Raw genomic sequence first — 19,322 nt, forward strand, 5'->3', positions numbered from 1 at the left:
TTTTATTGTACTACAGTCATTATTCACGAGTTTAAACAAATGCCCACATATGCAATACATTCAGTTCATATCATTACACATCTAGCAGGATTAGTGTAAAAGTTTAGTTACAAAATCACATTATAGTGTGTGTATTAAAATATATAATTATAAAATGTTATACAAACAGGTCATAGAAATAGATTTGTGATATTGTTGTGTACATTTACAAACATTGCAGGGTTTTATCCTGGAGAAATGGTCTCTTCTCTCTGGTGTTTGAAGGAATATGCACAGTATGTAATGTGTGCACCTGAGACTGTTTTTATGCCATTATTATTACTGATATGATTAAAAAAATAAATGTCCTAATGAGATAAAAAAGATTGTCATGCACAAGTCAGTGAGGCTACCAGTATCAGATGTCCAAAGCCCACGGTTTGAAGGATCCTGGTTTACTGGCTGGAATCTGAGGTACAAATGTACACAACACTGCATTAGTTGCTAGACAAGTTTTGGAAGGCCGGTGGCCCGCGAGTTCAGTTTGCGTCAAAGGCAAGTGATTTACATGTTCACCCCATGTCAAGGCACATTGACACGCAGGCAAGAGCAGAGCCTCGTGCTATCCTCAGGTCATCCTGTCTAAATTTGTGTGTATGAGTACTGTGTGCGTTCATACGATTTAAGTTTTGTTTACTACCCACATAATAACCATTCCCTTAATATCACGTGCTCCATCCTAAATAAACATCCCTGAACTGTACAAGAGGAGTTTGCCTCTTCTTTCTGACTGAGGAAGACTCAGTTGAAGATGGATCAGTAATCAGTGCATGCCAGACAGTACTTTACACAGTACTTTACATGAATAGTACAATGTAGAGTAATTTAGCAGGCACAGGTAGAACAGAACAGGTTTAGTAAGCACTTACCTTCTGAGTGAATTTGGAGGCAGTGGCTAGGCAGGCACGCTCCGGTGTGGCCGGACTGTCAAAAGAAAAGGGACCGGACAGGCCTGAGTCTGAGCGGGCAGCTGACACTGCATCTTTAATGGCAAAGAACGCTGCACTTCCTAGGAACACACCCGGCTCTCCAATGCCCTACGGGAGGTGAGCAGGGACATAAACACACATTTATATATAACATCTGTCTTGTAAATTAATCCTGACTGACCTTGGAGGAGTAGATGGCGTTGGGGTTTTCGGAGTTGGGCAGCAGGTAGACGTTAAAGGACAGAGGCATGTCACACACAGCAGGGATCTTGTACTGAGACGGCCCTCGAGTGTACAGGAGCCCGGAAAGACTATACTTCAGCTCCTCCATAGTGTACAGGCCCAGCCCTTGCATGAATGCTCCCTCAATCTGCAAGTCAACAAAAACAACTGCATAAATAACATTTAGTGTAGCCTGTCTATCGCTTTATCTATATAACCTTTCTGGTAGAGGGTCAGTCACCTGCAAAAAGTGGTACACTGTCAAGTTGCAGGTGGCACACACCAGAAAAAAGTTACGTAGTGAGGCTTTAAAAAGGATTGGAATAGAAACGATCGCTGGTCCTTTGAGAGCTCAATACCAGAGTAAGGCATCATAATCATCATAGGTGAGTGAGACATGTACAGTGCTCTGTGTCTGACCTGTCCGATGTCCACACAGGGGTTGATGCTTCTGCCGATGTCCATCACAAGATCTGTCTTCAGCGTCTGCACACAACACACTGTTAAACTAAATCCACAGGTGTCAGATGTTTACTGAGAGAAGAGGTCTCACTCTGTAGTCCCCAGTCAGACAGTCCAGTTCCACCTCACAGAAGCACACTCCATAGGTGAAATACGAGTAAGGCCTCCCCTCCATTGTCTCCCAGTTCACATATGAGTCTGGTCCTCTGCACACACATTCACTTTAAAGTGGGAAAGACAGAAAAACATTAAAACGGACTTTTTAGCTACCTGGAAAATCCAGTGGCAGAAAGGCTGATTTTGTCAAAGAATGCCTTGTTAACCTAAGACAAAAAATAAATAAGAAAATAAGTTGCCAAAAGCGGTTGCTGTTTGAGGAATTGAGCATTTCTTCCTACCCAACTTTCCCATGATCCTTCAGGGTTCTTCTGCATGATAGGTTTGAGTCTCTGATACAAGATCTGGCAGGCCTCCTGCAACACACGATCAAACACTAGAGTTAAATGTGTTTTTATTCACACTGAACTCAGATGGTGAAACACTGAACCTTCACAGCCATGCCGTTGGCGTCAGTCCCAAAGGATGCAGCGGAGGGACAGGTGTTGGGGACAGTGCCAGTGCTGGTCTCATTGATGTAGATCTTAGAAATGGGAATGTGCAGCTCCCGACTGGCCACCTGTAGAAAAGAGCCAAGGGTGATCATTTGAGAAGAGTGGCTCCATTTTCCATGTTTCTACACATCTTTAAAAATCAAAAATACAACATTTCCCAGGTTACATATAATAGACAGATCCATATAAAAAAAAAAAAAACAAGGATTGGTTGTCTGTTACTCAAGTGTGTATTACCTGTTGCATTTTGGTGTGTACTCCTTGTCCCATTTCAGTTCCACCGTGAGCCACCAGGACAGAGCCGTCTTTGTAGATGTGGACCAAAGCAGAACCCTTCAGCACAAACGATGTTAGTCTGTGTGTAATCACAATATGTACAGTTCTGACTCACTAAGACAAACCTGGTTAAGGAAGCCCTCTGAAAATCCAATGCCATATTTTATGGGCACAATAGCCACCCCCCTTTTCTTCCACTGGTTCTCTTTGTTGAATTGCTCTACGGCACGGCAGCGGGCATCGTACTCACACCTCCTCTTACACTCGTCCCAGCAGAGATGCAGGTTTTCAGGGTTGAACTCCATTTTGTAATGAGTGATGGAGGGCCCTCTGTACATGTTCACCTCGCGCACCTGTTTATTAGTTGTTTTCTTTTATATAGTGAAGGTTAATTGTCCACTATGAGGTCAATATGAGAACAGATGTACCTTGTCCACAGGCATGCCCACTTTCATGGCCACATCGTTGACCATGTTTTCCACCACCAGGAGGCACTGGGGAACACCGAAGCCCCTGAAGGAAGTGTTGGACGGGAGGTTCGTGCGGCAGGCTCCAGCAAAACCCCGCATGTGAGGGAAGTTATAGATGTTATCCATGAGAAGGACCATTTTCTCTGCTATCTACAAAAAATACAGAGCATATACATGCCACTTTAATGTAGTAGCAAATACTGAAAGGGTGGAAGAGGTCTCAGAATTACTGAGATTTGAGACAAAGTCTTTAACTTAGGACCCACCAGAGGAGATTCATCTGCAGTACACCCAGCATTGGCGTAGTACTCCAGATCAACAGCCACAATCCTGCCATCATTCATGAACCCCACCTGAAATTTAAGAACATTTCATTCATGTTAGAAATGAACAAACAGAACAAGTACAACACAAAGGAAGCAATCTGACCTTGTACTTTCCTAACGTTGGGTGGCGTCCTCCTGTAATCAGCATGTCGTCTCCTCGCTCTAGCACACAGCGGACTGCTTGGTTAGTTCTGAAATAAATTTTTTGTCATAATTTAAGAATAACCTTAACCTTATAGTAACCTTGTACAGCCATTCATCAACAGTAAAGTCCACCTTAACCATTAACCAGTGAATTCCAGTGTATTACTGGACTGATTGGTCTGCACTGGTCTGCATTGGTCTGAGTCAGTGCCTTACTTCCAGGCGGCCACAGCAGTGATGGAGGTGAGGATTGCTGTTTTTGTAATTTTGCCTCCGAAGGCTCCTCCCACCCTCTTCACGTGACACACTACTCTGTTGGATGGGATGGACAGTGTCTGAGCTACAGCTTCCTGCAGAAACACCACAACAGATGCTCTTTAATACTTTATATCTTTAAAAGGTATTGTGCAGTGGTAAATGAAATAAGGACATGTAACAGTGTGTATATGTGCTTCTTTGAACTGACCTGGGTGGATGTTGGCCACTGTGTGGACACATAGAGGTGGAACTCTCTCTCCTCCCCCACTGGGACTACCAGTGTGCTCTGGGTCTCCATGTAGAAGTGTTCCTGCCCGCCCATATAGATGCCCCCTAAAAACAGCACAGTCAGACCCTGCTCCACCTCTTCCTCCTGTTGCTACTTCTGCTTTTCCACAAACCTTCATAAACATGATCAACACTTTTGAGGGCTTCAGCCACATTGCCTCGTTCAAAGCTCCTCCGGGGCTCATAATATGAGGACCTCTCTATAGCTTCCTGAAAAACAACAGTGCAAACAAGTCAACAGTCATATTCAGTCTCTGTAATTCCCAGTCCTTGCAGGCCCCATAAGATGGGGAACTCTACTTTTTGACAATATTTTAATGTCCTCAGAAACATACATGGTGTTATGAAGATGATTTCTTTTCAGCACAAAGAGACAACTCAGAAGCTAGCTGCTACCTTGAACTGTTTAATTCCCAAGTGTTCTTTGTCATTATAAAGCCTCATTTGCAACCTGATGCAGTTGGGCTGCCCAAATAACAGTGCAGACAGAGGAGATGAGGAGGAGATGGACAGACCTCTATGGTGAAGATGGGGTCAGGCAGGTCTTCATACTGGACCCTCACAGCAGCTGCTCCTCTTTTAGCGTGAGCTTTAGTGTCTGCCACCACTGCACACACCATCTGACCAACGCACACCACCTGCACCAAAACAATATGCAGATCTGATAACAATATCTGTTAATCCCAACATTCACTCATCACTGGTGGTAAATTAAGTTATGAAAACGAACCAGTGACTTTGACATAATATTGAAAAGTCTGTGTTTTACCTGAGTCTGAGCCAGGAGGTCTTCATCATGGCCAAAGTCCGTGCGCACTTTCTTTCCTGGAATATCTTTAGCGGTGATCACATCCACCACTCCAGGCATCTGCAGAGCTGCAGATACATCCAACTGTCTGCAAACACAACACACCTGTGAAATGGGACTAAAACTGGACTCAATCAACAGTAACGCCGGGTCAGGTCTCTGCATCCTCTTGTAGTGCTGGACTGACAAGGGCTGAAATTATCATTATAACCGTGTATTTATTGTGAAATGTATACTGGTAATTAGTACATACAATCTATTTGAAATATGCAAACAAAACATCTGTTCTATACTTGATCTTGGCGTATGCTCTGGAGCTAGTGACCAGAGCCAGGTAGAGCTCCCCCTGTACTGGAGGCAGGTCATCGCAGTACACCGCCTCTCCTGTGGCATGGCTCAGAGCGGCCTTGTGCATGATGGGCCGCCCCACTGCATCACTGGAACTCTGGGCGTTCGACACAGACTGTAAAAACAGACTTTTGAGTTTAAAGTGGCCAAATTTATGTCATAAAAATGCGATCAGTTCTGACCTGGAAGTGCTGCACACTGGGCTGGATGTCTGAGGGCAGAGGGAGGAGCTTATCTGGAACCTCACAGGAGATCCAACCCTGCAAAAAAAACATTTATTAATGTACTGATATCGTAAAAGTAAAACACAACAGCCATCAAATCAACAGTATTTCAAAGGGTCTAAAATTAAATTTAAAAAATGATCCAGTTTATAACAGAGATAGTGAGAAACACAGTGCAGTGTTGCTTTACTGAGAGGCAGTATAGATATAGAACTAGCTAGTACAGTAGTAGAGAAGAATAGGAGCTCACCATGTGTTTGAGCTTGTGTAGAATCTCCAGGTAAAACTTGAAGAACAGAGTGAGGGTCAGGACTCTTCTGAACTGCACCTTTCCCCCTGGAGCAGAGGGGGGCAGCACCAGCTCATCCAACAAGGTGTCATAGACCTGGGACAGGATAGGCTCGCTCCACTCTCTGAGGACACACAGGCAGCAAATATCATCTGTGGACCCTGGTGAGCCGGACACTCTGATTTTCTAGTTAAATGCACATGTGTCTGGGACCCTGCTCGCATGTCGCCCTCAAGACTGGATGTCTCAGACTATATGTCTTTATCCAGAATAGGGACAAGAGTGAAGTCTTGGCTAGCCAGGCTAAAACTACAGTGGATTAAGGAAGATCATACCCCCTTTTTCACTAAACAAACATTTGTCAGAATATTCATAACAAACTGTAGCCATCCTAAATGTACAGACATACTTGTTGAGGAGAGCTTGGCAGGTCTTTTCAGCTTTGACAGTGGTGGCTCCCACTCCTCCATAGTACACACTAATGTCACGGACGACAGAGGAGCCTTCACTGAAGAGCACCCGCACCGCACACGTCACAGTGGAGAAGGCAGCCTCTTTACGGGGAGCATGACGGAGCGCACTCACCAGCTCCCCCTGAGGGACACATGTTTACATCAAGAAATCAGAGGAGGGGAAAAAAGCTCATTATTGACTGTACCTTTGTTGTAAAGGGGATGAAGACAGAGAGCACTATTTCCTCTAGCTTCACGAGGGTCTTTCCAAAGCTCACAAAGAAATCCTGGTTCAGGGGCAGCTCACGCCTCCCCGCTGAGAAGAACAAAAAACACATTCTTAAACTGTGTTGCTTTGATTATATAATTATGTTTCACTTTTAAAATTTTAACTTACAGCCAGAATCCACAGAGATTTTACAGTTTCCAGCAGCCAGAACAGGGTTCAGGTCAGAGTTTGGGTATGCACTCATGATGTGACCTCCAAGTGACTGTAAAAGGTTTTTGAAATATATTAACAAATATTTGTCATCAGTTGAATGTGTTTCAGATAGAGTTCACTTACAGCCATGTTGCGGACCTGCTGGCTGCCCAGATTCTGGAGCTGTTTGGTGAGGGCTCGAAACAGCTCTGACTGCTCTGGAGGACTCTCAGAGATGAGCTTCTGCAGAAGAGACAGGAGCTCAGACAGAGAGCAGCCTGCTCCCACCCACACACCTGCAACACACAACGATCATAAGAAACTCAGTCCTTCACAAGCAAAAATGCTCTAATATTCAACTCAAGAAAGGTATTTAAATAGAGCAAAATAATGTAGCTTCTAATGTGATTTTTGAAATTTCAGTTAGTGTGGACAGACTGGACCTACCCTCTGGAGTGTGTCTGACCTCAAACAGCTCCTGAACTCTGAATGCAGAAATCATCAGTGTGTGCACAACGCCTTTAAATTTAATACTGGGACCTACAGAGAAACACAACAATGTTAGAAATGTCTTATTAACAGCAAGCGATATGACCTTGGACAAGATGGAGAGGCTGGTGTGGCTGATGGTTGTGCTGCAGTGGTGGTATAAGTGAGTAGAGTGAACCCTGGTACACACCCAGGTGTGTGTTCCCCATCAGCAGAGGAGCCTCTGGGTGCTTGGTCTTGAGTTCCAACAGCTCTTCCACAGAACCAGGGCACAACAGGCTCATCCTCTCACCACAGAAGGACAGCGTCTCTGGGGGACTCTTCCTCTCTGCCATCAGCTAAGGACAAGTTTAATGAGAAACTTGTTTCCTGTATGAAATCGCACAACATATATTTGTTCATATGGATCAAACTCATAGTTTTTTATTTATGTATTACTATGTTAAATTTTTTGCTCAAATGTGTCAATGATCTCTAAACAGCATGTTGTCCAAAATGTGCCTTACAATGAGTTCTGGGGGAAAGATGAGCTCCTGTGTTGGGTCCAGTGGCTGAAACTCTCCTTGGTCAAATAGCTGTGGTTCATCCTGGGACCCATTCTGAACAAACACAAAATATGAAGTATGACTGAAGTGTCATTTTTCCAATGATCTCTCCAGGTATGAGTGATAGTAGCTCACATGCTCCTCTCCATTTGGGATGCTCTCTCTGTTCACACCACAGTTTCCATTAAGCTGGCAGCAGTTGGCTTCCTGTTGGACATTAAAATCGTAATGGTCAAATTACACTAAATCCATTTAAAACGTGGTTCATTTATTTTCACCTGACAAAAGGTCCTGTAGCCATCAATAATGGGCCGGTACCCAGTGCAGCGGCATAGATTACCTAAAAGGTAATAGGACTTCTGAATTTTAAGAGAATGTTTTGTCTATATGCATTTTAAAATGCAAGAGGAAAACTTTTTGTTACTTTATACAACTAAAATTACAACTTAACTATAGACTTGATCAAAACATTATCTCTACATACTCTTAACCCTTAATTTCAGAATGGCAGCACCTTTACGGATGATGGAAGACACAGCCTTCAGGTTAGTGGGCACTGTGCAGGCCTGTCTGTACTACCTCTCTCACACAGGCACACACTCAGAGACACGCACACAAACTGTGAGAGATACAGAGCTATGCAGACTGACCAGCTAGAGCCTCCTTAATGTCCTCCATGCTGGGCCAGGGCTTGTTCCTCAGGAGAGTGTACATGGACATGACCATCCCCGGAGTACAGAAGCCACACTGAGAGCCGTTAGCTTTAGCTATCCTCTCCTGCAGGCACAATAGCGTGTTAAAGCGGCACATAAACAGCTAGTTATAGACTGGTGGAAACAATACTATATTTATAGTTATTAATAATCTGTGTCTTGTGTGAACCCTTTTGACGTACGAATATACCACAATGTTTGCTATTTAAGATTGCTTATTTTTATTCTGGTTTCTAAAATAAAGTGAAGAGACTGTAGGAGGTGACCTTTGACCTATGAGTTCTGACCTGAACAGGGTGGAGGCGTGTTTTGGTGTTGCCGATGCCCTCCACTGTGGTGACTGCTGCTCCGTGGAGCTGGCAGATGGGCACCAGACAGGCTGTGGCCGCAAAGTGACTGACAACATTATAGTCAAGGATAGATGGTATTCTTAATGTTTACCTTTCTCAGTTTGTTTAGACCTAGTAAAATCAAAGAACAAAAATCACACATTTACATAGTCCTGCTTGCTTCCCCTCAGCATTAGCCTGTGTTTATAAAGTGCAAGCAGCATCCCAAGAGTCATTCTGATCATATTCTTCTGATATTGTTCTTCTTTCAAACAGAAAACACTCCTTCTACCTTGTGATGTCATGTGGAAGCACAGGACATGCTCCAATGCATTTTTAAACTCTATACACCTTCACTAGACTCCTATGGATAATTTAATATCTGAAATTGCCCATCTCTACTGAACAAAAGATAAAGGGAGCTGTTAACTGGAAAACTATCACTTCATGACATCACAAGGTGGAACAGAGCATTTTGAGCTTTGGAGATGTAGACAGACTAATAATAAAGGGTTACTCAAACGTGTGAATGAAACAAAACACAATTGGGGATATTTTTGATGAAGTAACAACATTATACCATGCCTTAAAGCTCACAGGTGTCCATTTTATGTAATATAGGACCTTTAAACACAGACAGACATCAAATGGTGATAGGACAGTAGTAGTAGTAACAATAATAGTAGTGGAAGGATACAGGATAGTTTTGGTGCGTGGCTGGTAGCGGGACACCATGACGGTACAGGCCCCGCAACCTCCTCCTCCACAGCCATACTTGGTCCCGGTCAGACGCACTGAGGCACGGTCAAGGAACACAGCATATAGGAGCACAAATAAATCTGGCCTATGTTTTTTTCAATGTGATTTCTACATAAAAGGAACTTTCCAAATTAAAAAGAACAGGATACATTTGTCTCGGAGGTAGGACAGCAGCATGGTCTCTGGATCGGCATTCCGCTCTTCCACCTAAAGGATGAAAATGTATCGGTTATGAAGAGTTATTAAATAGCCAGCTATTGCTTAAATATTGCCTGTTGTATTCACTGTAACTTCACACCTTTGTTTATTTTTTCTATCTCTATTGTGCTTAAAGTCAACTTGACTTATGCAATCAAGTGGTAATTTTTTGTCTAGTTCCTTGAATGATTCTCACCACTAAGGCACATTCTCCACATTGGTGAAAAAAATAAGACAAAGGCCAAATGGCTGAAATGAAAGTGGGACAGGTCTGTGGTTGCTGTAGTTACGCCACTGCCTGAACCTCAAATGAGAAACAACTTTGTGAGCACCCCACACTTTCAGTTTGCAGCTAATATTTATTACTTGGGGAAAGATAAAATACAGTAATTGTAATGTGTATGAATTAGCTAACAATACATTTGATTTGAATAAACAAGGTACCAGAACTTCACAAATTAAACAAAAGATCTAGGCAAGGCAAGTTTATTTGTATAGCACAATTCATACACAAGGTAATTCAAAGTGCTTTACAGAATAAGAAAGACATTAAAATCACACAAATCAAAACATAAATAATCATCATAAAATTAACATTAAAAGAGAAGAGTGCAAAATAAAAACCTTTCAGTCGTATGCACAGCTAAACAGAAGTGTTTTGAGCCTGGATTTAAACATTGTCAAAGTAGAGGCCTGTCTCACATCTTCAGGAAGACTGTTCCAAGTTTTAGCTGCATAAAACTTAAACACTGATTCCCCATGTTTAGTCCTGACTCTGGACACCAGCAGGAGGCCGGTCCCTGAAGTCCTCAAATTGCGAGATGGTTCATATGGCACTAACATGTCGGAGATGTACTTTGGACCTAGGCCATGGGGAGACTTATACACAAGCAGAGCTGGTTTAAAGTCTATTCTTTGAGCTACAGGAAGCCAGTGCAGAGACCTGAGCACAGCACTTATGTGCTCATACTTCCTGGTTCTAGTCAGGACCTGAGCAGCAGCCTTCTGGATGTACTGCAGCTGTGTTAAGGCTCGTTTGGAGAGGCCAGTGAGCAGGGTGTTACAGTAGTCTAACCTACTGGAGACAAATGCATGGATAAGTCTCTCCAAGTCTGGCTTTGACAGTATACCTTTGATTTTTGCAATGTTTTTAGGTGGTAAAAAGCTGCAGATGTTATTGATTTGATGTGGCTGTTAAAGTTCAAGTCTGAGTCCATTGTTACCCCTAGATTTCTAGCCTGATTTGAAGGTTTTAGAGAGCGAGACTGGAGGTGACTGCTGACACTTTCTCTATGTTTCTGTGGGCCAAAGATGATGACTTCAGTCTTGTCTGAGTTTAGCAGAAGAAAGTTGTTTTGCATCCACACACTGATCTGTTGGATGCAGTGGCAGGGTGAATCCACTGGTCCATATTCACCTGCTGCCAGTGAGATATAGATCTGAGTGTCATCTGCATAGTTGTGGTAAGACACATTATTGCTGCGTATTAACTGGCCTAACGGCAGCATGTAGAAATTGAACAGCAGGGGTCCCAGGATTGACCCCTGGGGCACCCCACAGGTCAGGGAAATTTTATCTGTTATACATTTTCCAATTTCAACAAAGTACTCCCTGTTTTCTAAATAGGACTTGAACCAGTTTAGTGCCATACCAGAGATGCCCACCCAGTCCCCTAGTCTCTGTAAGAGGATCCCATGATCAACAGTGTCAAAGGCAGCACTCAGATCTAACAGGATCAAGACTGAGACTTTGCCTGCATAAGTGTTCAGGCGGATGTCATTTGTCACCTTGATAAGAGCAGTCTCAGTGCTGTGGTGGGATCTAAAACCTGATTGGAAGACATCAAAGGAGTTGTTCATTTCGAGGAAGTTAATAAGCTGTTGGTAAACAACTTTTTCGAGGACTTTGCCTAAAAACGGCAGATTTGAGATCGGTTGATAATTGTTCAATATTGTGGCATCAAGACTGCTCTTCTTTAGGAGAGGCTTGATAACCGCAGTTTTCAAAGTGCTTGGGAATGTTCCAGATTGAAGTGACATATTAACTATGTGAGTGAGCGGTGATAGCAAACTGTTGAGCACAGACTTTAGAAATTTTGTGGGTAACACATGGAGGCAGCATGTAGATGAACTCAGACTGGTGACAATCTCTTGGACAGTTTTATCAGCTACAGGTGCAAACTGAGTCAGCTCTAAGTGTCTAGGTGGGTGCAGGGTTGTTATTTGTGTTGTGGAATTTATGGCATTTTTAATGCCCTGAACCTTGTCATTAAAGAATACTGCAAACTCATTGCACTTAGATGTGGAAATTAGTTCTAACGGCAGTGGAGCTGGGGGGTTTGTTAATCTGTTTACCATTGCAAACAGGACACGAGAGTTGTTACTACAACTTCCAGTAATGTCAGAAAAATACCTTTGCCTTGTTCTACATAAACTGTAGTTGTACATGTGCATCTTTTCTCTGTAAATTTCATAATGAACCTGGAGCTTTGACTTGCATCATTCCCGCTCGGCCCTCCGGTACCCTCTTTTCTGTGCCCTGACCAAGTCATCATTCCTCCATGGTGCTTTCTGCTTATATTCAACCATTTTAACCTTCATCGGGGCAATGGTGTCCAGAACATTCAAAACACTCGAAGTTACAGAGTTCAACAAATCATCAACATCAGAACATGAGGCATTTTCAAAGTGTATCATTTCCATGAACAGTGCACCTGTGTTATCATTTATGTGTCTCCTTCGAACAACTGCAGGACCAGGCGCTGGTTTGGGAATATCAGACAGATTAAAGAAGACACAGAAATGATCAGACAGCGCATCATCCCCCTCATTGACATTTGAAATATTTACTCCTTTTGTAATGAGCAGATCCAGAGTGTGTCCTCTGTTGTGGGTGGGCTCGCTGACATGCTGAGTCAGACCAAAGGTTTCAAGGACAGAACTGAGCTCTTTAGCGTTTCTGTCAAACACATTATCCACATGTACATTAAAATCACCTGTAATGACTAAACCATCAAAGTCTGTGCATACGACTGAAAGCATCTCAGTAAAATCATCAATAAAACTCAGACAGTACTGGGGAGGTTTGTATATGACTAAGTAGAGTATGGAGGGGGATTGTTTTAGCTCCATTCCCCATCTACTATCTCTCTCTTCTCTCTGAAGGTGGAATTCTCGATACAAGTCACTTTGCAATATTAATAGTATCGCCAACTTCTGCTGGTCAGGCCTAATATGAAGGACAAAACATTACACCCATACAAAACTCCCATAATGCACAAAATCTGGTATTTTCAAAGAATAGACACAAATATGAGAAAAACTAAATCATATCTGGAGGAGCAGGGCAAAAAACAGTTCAGCTTCTGTTATAGACTTCAAGTAAGAGTACTGTTAATTTATTTTTTTAAGTTTTAAAAAAGTATTCTGAAAAGTACAATTCCTTCAAAAAGTTACATTTACTCAGTTACAATTATTAATTTAACAGGGTAATACCCACCTCTGAATTCAATTAAAATCTAACAATTACACACATTAGTATACAGCCTTGATTTGACCAAGATCTTATCAATGTAGATACACAATAATAGAAAGTAAGTTTATGATTCCTATAAATAAATAAAAAAAATATATGACAGCATGAAAGTATGGAAGCCTTAAACTGTTCACCGCCTTAGGTTGACATGATAACGCAGAGTGATTACATATAAAACTGATTTTACTACATTGCACAACGCCGTTTTATTTTCTATATTCAATGCAAAGAACGGCGCAAACTTCCCTAGAAAACAAGGTCAAACTGGGACACGAGCCTCTTTCAAGTATCAGTGCACACTTTTCTGTGCACTTTATCACCAGTTACACAAGTTTTCCGCAAATTGTCAACGTGGAAAAACTTAGGAAGTCTTTAAAAACGCCTTTGTTGCAAAATAAACAAAAAAACACTCGCCCACACAATTGCATATTATGTAAGACTTTGGTAAAGGAAAAGTTTGGTGTTACCTTCTTGCCATTAACAAAGAAGAGGAGAGGGTCAGATCTGGCTGCAGACATGTTGCAGGGAGAAAACAGATTAACTGACTAAACAGAGGAGAGGAGAGGTAAAGTACAGATGTGCACAAGTCAACTACACACCGCACTTCCGCAGGGCTTTCAAAATAAGAGTTCCGCCAACGTAGTCAAACATGTCAAAATAAAAAGTCCAGAAATTTAAAGGTCTCTCCAAATCAACAAAATTGGCACTCTGGAGAATACAGAAAAGAAGAAATAGAAGAAATAGAGAAATAGAATTGCTAAACGTAAACAGTATTAAATTAACAATACAAAATCAGCAACGCCCCAATGCAGAAAAATTAATAAATTAAAACAAGAGGTGCCATACTTTGATTTTGAGTCAGGCCTGTGGAGAGGCAAGCCCTAGATCCCTGACAATAAGGATATTTTTATGTATTTTTGAGCAATAAAAACGTCTGTAGTGAAAGATTTATTTAGGGTGAAAAGCTACGCAGATGTGCTTTAATAAATGAGATTTCACCTGAATCTATCTCAACACTATTGGAGGTTTATATCCTGGACATATCTTTGTTATATTAAAAAGAGGATAATAGTTTTCTTTTAGTTTAGCTGAGAGAAAATGGTAGAATACTAAATGTGAGAGGTGAGGGTTGCATCGAGGGCGATGTTTAAACAGACTGAATGTTTGTGATCAAGAAAAAGCTGCAGTTTGTTAAACATCAGCTGTAATAATTAACTTGAACTCTGGCCCAAATAAAACTAGTTTACTACTGTTAGTAGTAACGTTTATACACTGACAAAACATACATTAAACAAATAATATCACAAGTCACACAAGACTTTGGTTCATGAGATGTGATTCCCAACCTGAGGTCCACACGCACTGATTTCATTGACATTGACTGACACAGTGTACTGAACAGGTATTACATAAGCCCCTATAACATAACAACATAAAGAGTTAACTAGGCAAGAGGAGAGTTTTCTAAGATGTGATAAAGTCCTCATGGAATAAGGGCTGGCGTGATTCAGATCTACAGTTGAATTCTGAAAGACACCACCATAAACTTTAGAGTAGATGGACAGATGGACAGAATAACATTATGTCAGGTGACAGTTAAACATTAACATTGTATTATTTTATTGTACACTCCTGCTTTATAGCTTTACTGTGCTAATACCTAGAAGGGATTGATCGCAGTTTTATTTAGATTAATTAATTTCATTTTAGATAGATTTTTATTTAAATTTTAAACACCAAACAAATATAACTAACATATAGAGTAAAAGTTAATAAAAAAACTAAATAAAAAGTAAAAACGTAGCAGTCACATTAGGCTTAGGATTAGGCTATTTGATGTTGCTAAGGGCTCATAAAACCATGGCTGTAAATTACATCAAAACAATGATGCAATTGATTATTTTGACCTTTAAGTCATGTTATAATGTTGTTGCCTCCTAAGAAACAAATGTGAAGTTGTGTTTTGTTTTATTCACACATGTTTGAGTAATCATTTATTATCAGTATGTCTACATCTCCAAAGCCTCAAATGTTCTGTTTCACCTTGTGATGTCATGAATCAGTCATTTTGAAGTTAGCAGCTACCTTTTCCCTTTTGTTTAGTGGAGATTGGAAATTTCAGGGCTGACATTATCCAAATGATTCTAATAAAGGTGTATGGAGTATTACCACATGATATTGCATGGTGGAACAAAGTGTTTTCTGTTTGAGAAAAGAACTAAATATATAGGGTTTGTGTGTTAAACATGTGTCTATGAAACAAAACAAAACTCCACGTATGTCAGATCATAATACAACATAATAGTGTAATATGGGCCCTTTAAAACTACAGTTTTGGTAGAAGGTAACAAAGTAAAGGTTGTAAAGTACTGTACTTAAGTATACATTTTTGGTATCTGTACGTAAAGTACAGTACAGTACGTAAAAAGTACAGTAAGTAAAGTGGATACTTTTTACTTTGACTTCACTACATTTGAGAGAAACCAGCTGTACTTTCTACTTTGAACAGGACTGAAAAGTAAAAGTATTTTTATCATTGTCTGAGACCTGTTGAAATGTCTGTTCATAATTTAAGCAAACAAAAATATACAAATTTAAACTGGTAAACTGGTACTTTGATACTTTTAACTAAGTAGAATTTTTCAATGTGATACTTTTACTTGAGTTTTTTTTTTTTTTTTTTCCAGTATCTGAACTTTTACTTAAACAGAATTGAATATTTCTTCCACCAATGGAGTTTACTGTGTGTTAAATTTTGCACAAAGATCAGCTAGTGTTTTTTCAGTAGTTACCACAATTTGAGTTTCATCCAATTAAGATGGGTTGATATAATGGGATCAGCTATAACTGTATTACTGTTTTCAATTAGAGATGACAACATGACAAATGTGCCCTCTAGTGGAGTAGTGAAGAAACTAACCTCGCTATAAAAAAAAAAAAGGCTCACTGGCCCACATTGTTTCCTGGTCCTGCTGTTGTTTAATGACAAACACAACAGTACTTCATGTCAAAAATAGTTTATTCTTATTGATATTTTGGCATATGGACAGTTTGGCCTTGTATCTGCTACTCTCCTGTTACAGAGATGAGGGCTGCCATGCATTTCACAGCCGCATACATTTACATTAGAGTTTAAAGATTACATGAAATACATTCTGAACAACAGTCTCCACCAGTTCTCCGAAACAGTCATATCAACAGCTCATCTTCACATACGCACTTGTTATTTAGGCTACATTAAGCAAATCAGGTAATTAAACAGTCAAATACATACTTATTATATAGGGATTATCCTACATATTTGTTCTCAAGCAGTGGGCTGCATCGGCACAGCACTGTCTGATTTGGCACAAGAATGCGTCTTGGTTGGAGCTTGGCCCATACTGTTGTGCACTACATAACTTTCCAGTGGAAGGTCTGCTAACTGCTTGTCTCTATGGAGAGGATATGGCTTTGCATTACAGTTATCCAGTGTGGCATAAAACCTGTATGCATCTCCACAGCCAAATACAGGTCAGATCTGTGGAGAGGAGCATAAGATTGCCTGGTTTTCAAGACATTAAAGCAATAAAAACGTTGTGATCAGTGAGTAAACGCGAGATAGAATATTTTAGTGCCATGCCTTGGGTCATTCCATATAGAAATAAAAAGGTCTAAATGGAGACAAGCATATGGCAGACCCCGTAACCAGAAGAGTTCCATAGTGCACCTTTGACTATGACCATGAGCCTTTAGAGTTTATGTCACTGATCTGTGACAAAATAACTGCTACAAATGAGAACTTGTTCTGCAGGGCACCACAGGAGGACAAATTTCATTATTTTTGTATGGGTCCATTATAATTCTTAAATGTTTTAAGAGGCACTATTTGCATTTGCAGTTTGCACTGTGGCATTTTTTTTATTGTGAAAACAAAAGTGCTGCACAGACTCCATCCTTTCTAAACCATTTGGTTCATATTTACTTGAAATGATGAAATCTGAGTCCATATTCACAGTATAAGGCTACTTAGGCTACTGTTTGGATCTATGTTTTGTGAATTAAATGATGTGACTCTCTGCAGTCTGTAGAATTAATGTGAGTAGCCTGGCTTATTTATTAATCGTTTTTAACTGAGATAAATGTTGTTGTTTTTTTATCGAGGATAAAAACACAAAAAAGGTCTATACTTTTGTCACCACTGTAAAACCATATAATTGGTGATAAAGTGTTACATTCAAATGTTGCCAAACTATTCTATAAAGCCCACATGGTGTATAACTGGGGTGGAGGAAAGGTTAAATTGTCAAAATACAAATTGACCTGGTTAATGGATCTAGGACTATTTTATCACTATAGAGGCAAAAGAAGCCTAGATAGTAAACAAATGTTTGATAGGTTTCAGTCGACAGCTTGAAGCCACAAGATGTATAAAGTTAGTTAAGATAAACTATAACCAAGAAGTCCAAAATGTGTTAATCTCTCAGATTTTGACATCAAATTAAATTCAATCACGTGAACACCCTCGCTCCAGCCTCCCACAGCCTGTATGGCATCCTCACTCCTCTTCTCCATTGTCCCTCTCGCCTCATTGTAGCCTCGCTTTAGTGACATGTCTCCGCGCGTGCACCTTCATCACTGCTTTTTCTTTTTCTGCTTAAGAGACTTCCGCCTCTTTACGATCATCTCGTAAAGTTTATCCATTCCCTCGTGCAGGCCCTCCCCGATGATGGCGCACGCGGGCTGGACGTGGTACGGCGTGCCCGGGTTCAACTCCCCCAGTGCCAACTGCCTCTCAATCTCTCCCACGTCTAGTGCCTTGGGCAGGTCCTGCTTGTTGGCTATGACCAGCAGTGGCGTGCCCTGGTTCTCCGAGAAACGCGTGATCTTGTGCAGCTCCGTGCGCGCCTCCTCCAACCTCTCCGCGTCCACCGAGTCCACCACGTACACGATCCCATCAGTGCACCGGCTGTACGGCTTCCACAACGGCCGCAGCTTCTCTTGGCCCCCAACGTCCCAGAAGTGGCAACTGATCCCCCTGGAGGCCCCCGCGCCCCCCAGGCGGATGCGCTCGGTGTTGAATCCGATGGTGGGCACCGTGTTGACGAACTCGTTGAATTTGAGCCGATACAGCACGGTGGTTTTGCCCGCAGAATCCAGACCGAGCATGACTATGTGCAAAGACTGGAACGCGGCCAGATTGGAGAAACTATTCCCCATTTTGGAAGTCTGTAAAAAATAACATTGATTTGTCGTAGCGTTATCAACCACGGCGTGGCATTCTTCCCTTTTACGCACAGTCAATCCAAATGTAATCCACAAAACGCATTTGTTTAGCGATTCATGAGACGTAAAGGGCGGAATAGTCCAGGAGCCAGACACGCCGCAGAAGCAACAGCATCATCCCGGGCTCACCACCCAAACAGCGACGGAGGGGGTACAGAGCATCACAGCGTAAAGGAGTTGGTAGTTAAAAAAAGAGGATTTAGCAAAGCTCACGGTTACAAAGTCAGCGCGCGGTCACTCACATGCTGCACGCGCTCACAGACACACACAATGTGCACGTACACGCAGGCCTGAAGGAGGTGTGTAGCATGCTCCTGCAGAACGGTGCCATGCAGGTGCGTAAAGACGCACAGGAAACCATCCAGAACCACTTCCTAACAATACAGAGCCTGTTAAAGTAAAGGCAAAGGGGGATATGAACTCTACACACAGTTGTCCAACACACAACCTCCTTACTGAGAAGAAGAGGCATGATAACCACTCTGCCACAGTAACACAGGGAGAACATGCACACTCCATTCAGAGATCAGGAGTTTAATCCACAACCTCCCAACAGAGACAAGCTCACTCTTTGCACACATAAAACTAAAGTAAGTGTTCAGGATGTATCTGATAGCTGTAGGGATAACAAAACATACATATAGATGTCTTGCCCAAAGACACAGCATCAACCATTAGCACCATTAGTGGGAATATCACCTTTTTCACCTCAATACATTATAGTCTACATTAGAATTCCAAGCAGACCATTTTTCTAGTGTTCTTTTATTGTGAAAGGGTGCTGTTGGCTGGTTTCCTCTGCGCCTCATCTGCAGACTGGTGATCTACAGCTCTGTTTTCATGTGTCTCCACTGTGTTATTGGTCCAAACACGTGTGGCACAGAGCAGACCACACGAAAAACCTGGTGTTTATCATGAACAGG

At 41.6% G+C, this 19,322-nt stretch overlaps 2 protein-coding genes across 2 annotated transcripts; both read right to left on the reverse strand.

Moving 5' to 3' along the window:
• Nucleotides 1-208: 208 nt before the first annotated feature.
• aox6 (aldehyde oxidase 6) lies at nt 209-13,690 on the reverse strand. The gene is made up of 35 exons (XM_033979102.2): nt 13,602-13,690; nt 9,552-9,609; nt 9,341-9,437; nt 8,602-8,710; nt 8,252-8,378; nt 7,880-7,941; nt 7,737-7,808; nt 7,563-7,655; nt 7,247-7,394; nt 7,015-7,107; nt 6,712-6,863; nt 6,544-6,637; nt 6,353-6,462; nt 6,104-6,288; nt 5,656-5,818; nt 5,364-5,441; nt 5,127-5,296; nt 4,795-4,921; nt 4,541-4,663; nt 4,139-4,235; nt 3,946-4,070; nt 3,696-3,829; nt 3,439-3,526; nt 3,276-3,362; nt 2,968-3,159; nt 2,665-2,892; nt 2,501-2,596; nt 2,200-2,328; nt 2,051-2,125; nt 1,923-1,975; nt 1,744-1,858; nt 1,611-1,676; nt 1,150-1,338; nt 909-1,076; nt 209-448 (listed from the first exon to the last, which is right to left on the reverse strand). Exons 1-35 carry the CDS (start codon nt 13,650-13,652, stop codon nt 398-400), a joined length of 4,005 nt encoding a protein of 1,334 aa, XP_033834993.1. The 5' UTR covers nt 13,653-13,690; the 3' UTR covers nt 209-397.
• A 2,449-nt stretch (nt 13,691-16,139) lies between these two features.
• On the reverse strand, nt 16,140-18,762 carry arl4ca (ADP-ribosylation factor-like 4Ca). The gene has a single exon (XM_033981244.2). It carries the CDS (start codon nt 18,331-18,333, stop codon nt 17,749-17,751), a length of 585 nt encoding a protein of 194 aa, XP_033837135.1. The 5' UTR covers nt 18,334-18,762; the 3' UTR covers nt 16,140-17,748.
• Nucleotides 18,763-19,322: the final 560 nt, after the last annotated feature.

This window comes from Periophthalmus magnuspinnatus, chromosome 2 (genome assembly GCF_009829125.3).
Source record: "Periophthalmus magnuspinnatus isolate fPerMag1 chromosome 2, fPerMag1.2.pri, whole genome shotgun sequence".
Lineage (NCBI taxonomy): Eukaryota > Metazoa > Chordata > Actinopteri > Gobiiformes > Gobiidae > Periophthalmus > Periophthalmus magnuspinnatus.

Excerpts from the sequence above, each read along its gene's own strand:
- aox6 (XM_033979102.2), bottom strand. The coding sequence starts at position 13,652 with ATGTCTGCAGCCAGATCTGACCCTCTCCTCTTCTTTGTTAATGGCAAG. Across the intron at positions 4,922-5,126 it reads AGAGCATACGCCAAGATCAA|ACAGTTGGATGTATCTGCAG; the intron begins GTATAGAACAGA and ends TTGTGTTTGCAG. Across the intron at positions 3,527-3,695 it reads ACTGCTGTGGCCGCCTGGAA|AACTAACCAAGCAGTCCGCT; the intron begins GTAAGGCACTGA and ends AATTTATTTCAG.
- arl4ca (XM_033981244.2), bottom strand. The coding sequence starts at position 18,333 with ATGGGGAATAGTTTCTCCAATCTGGCCGCGTTCCAGTCTTTGCACATA.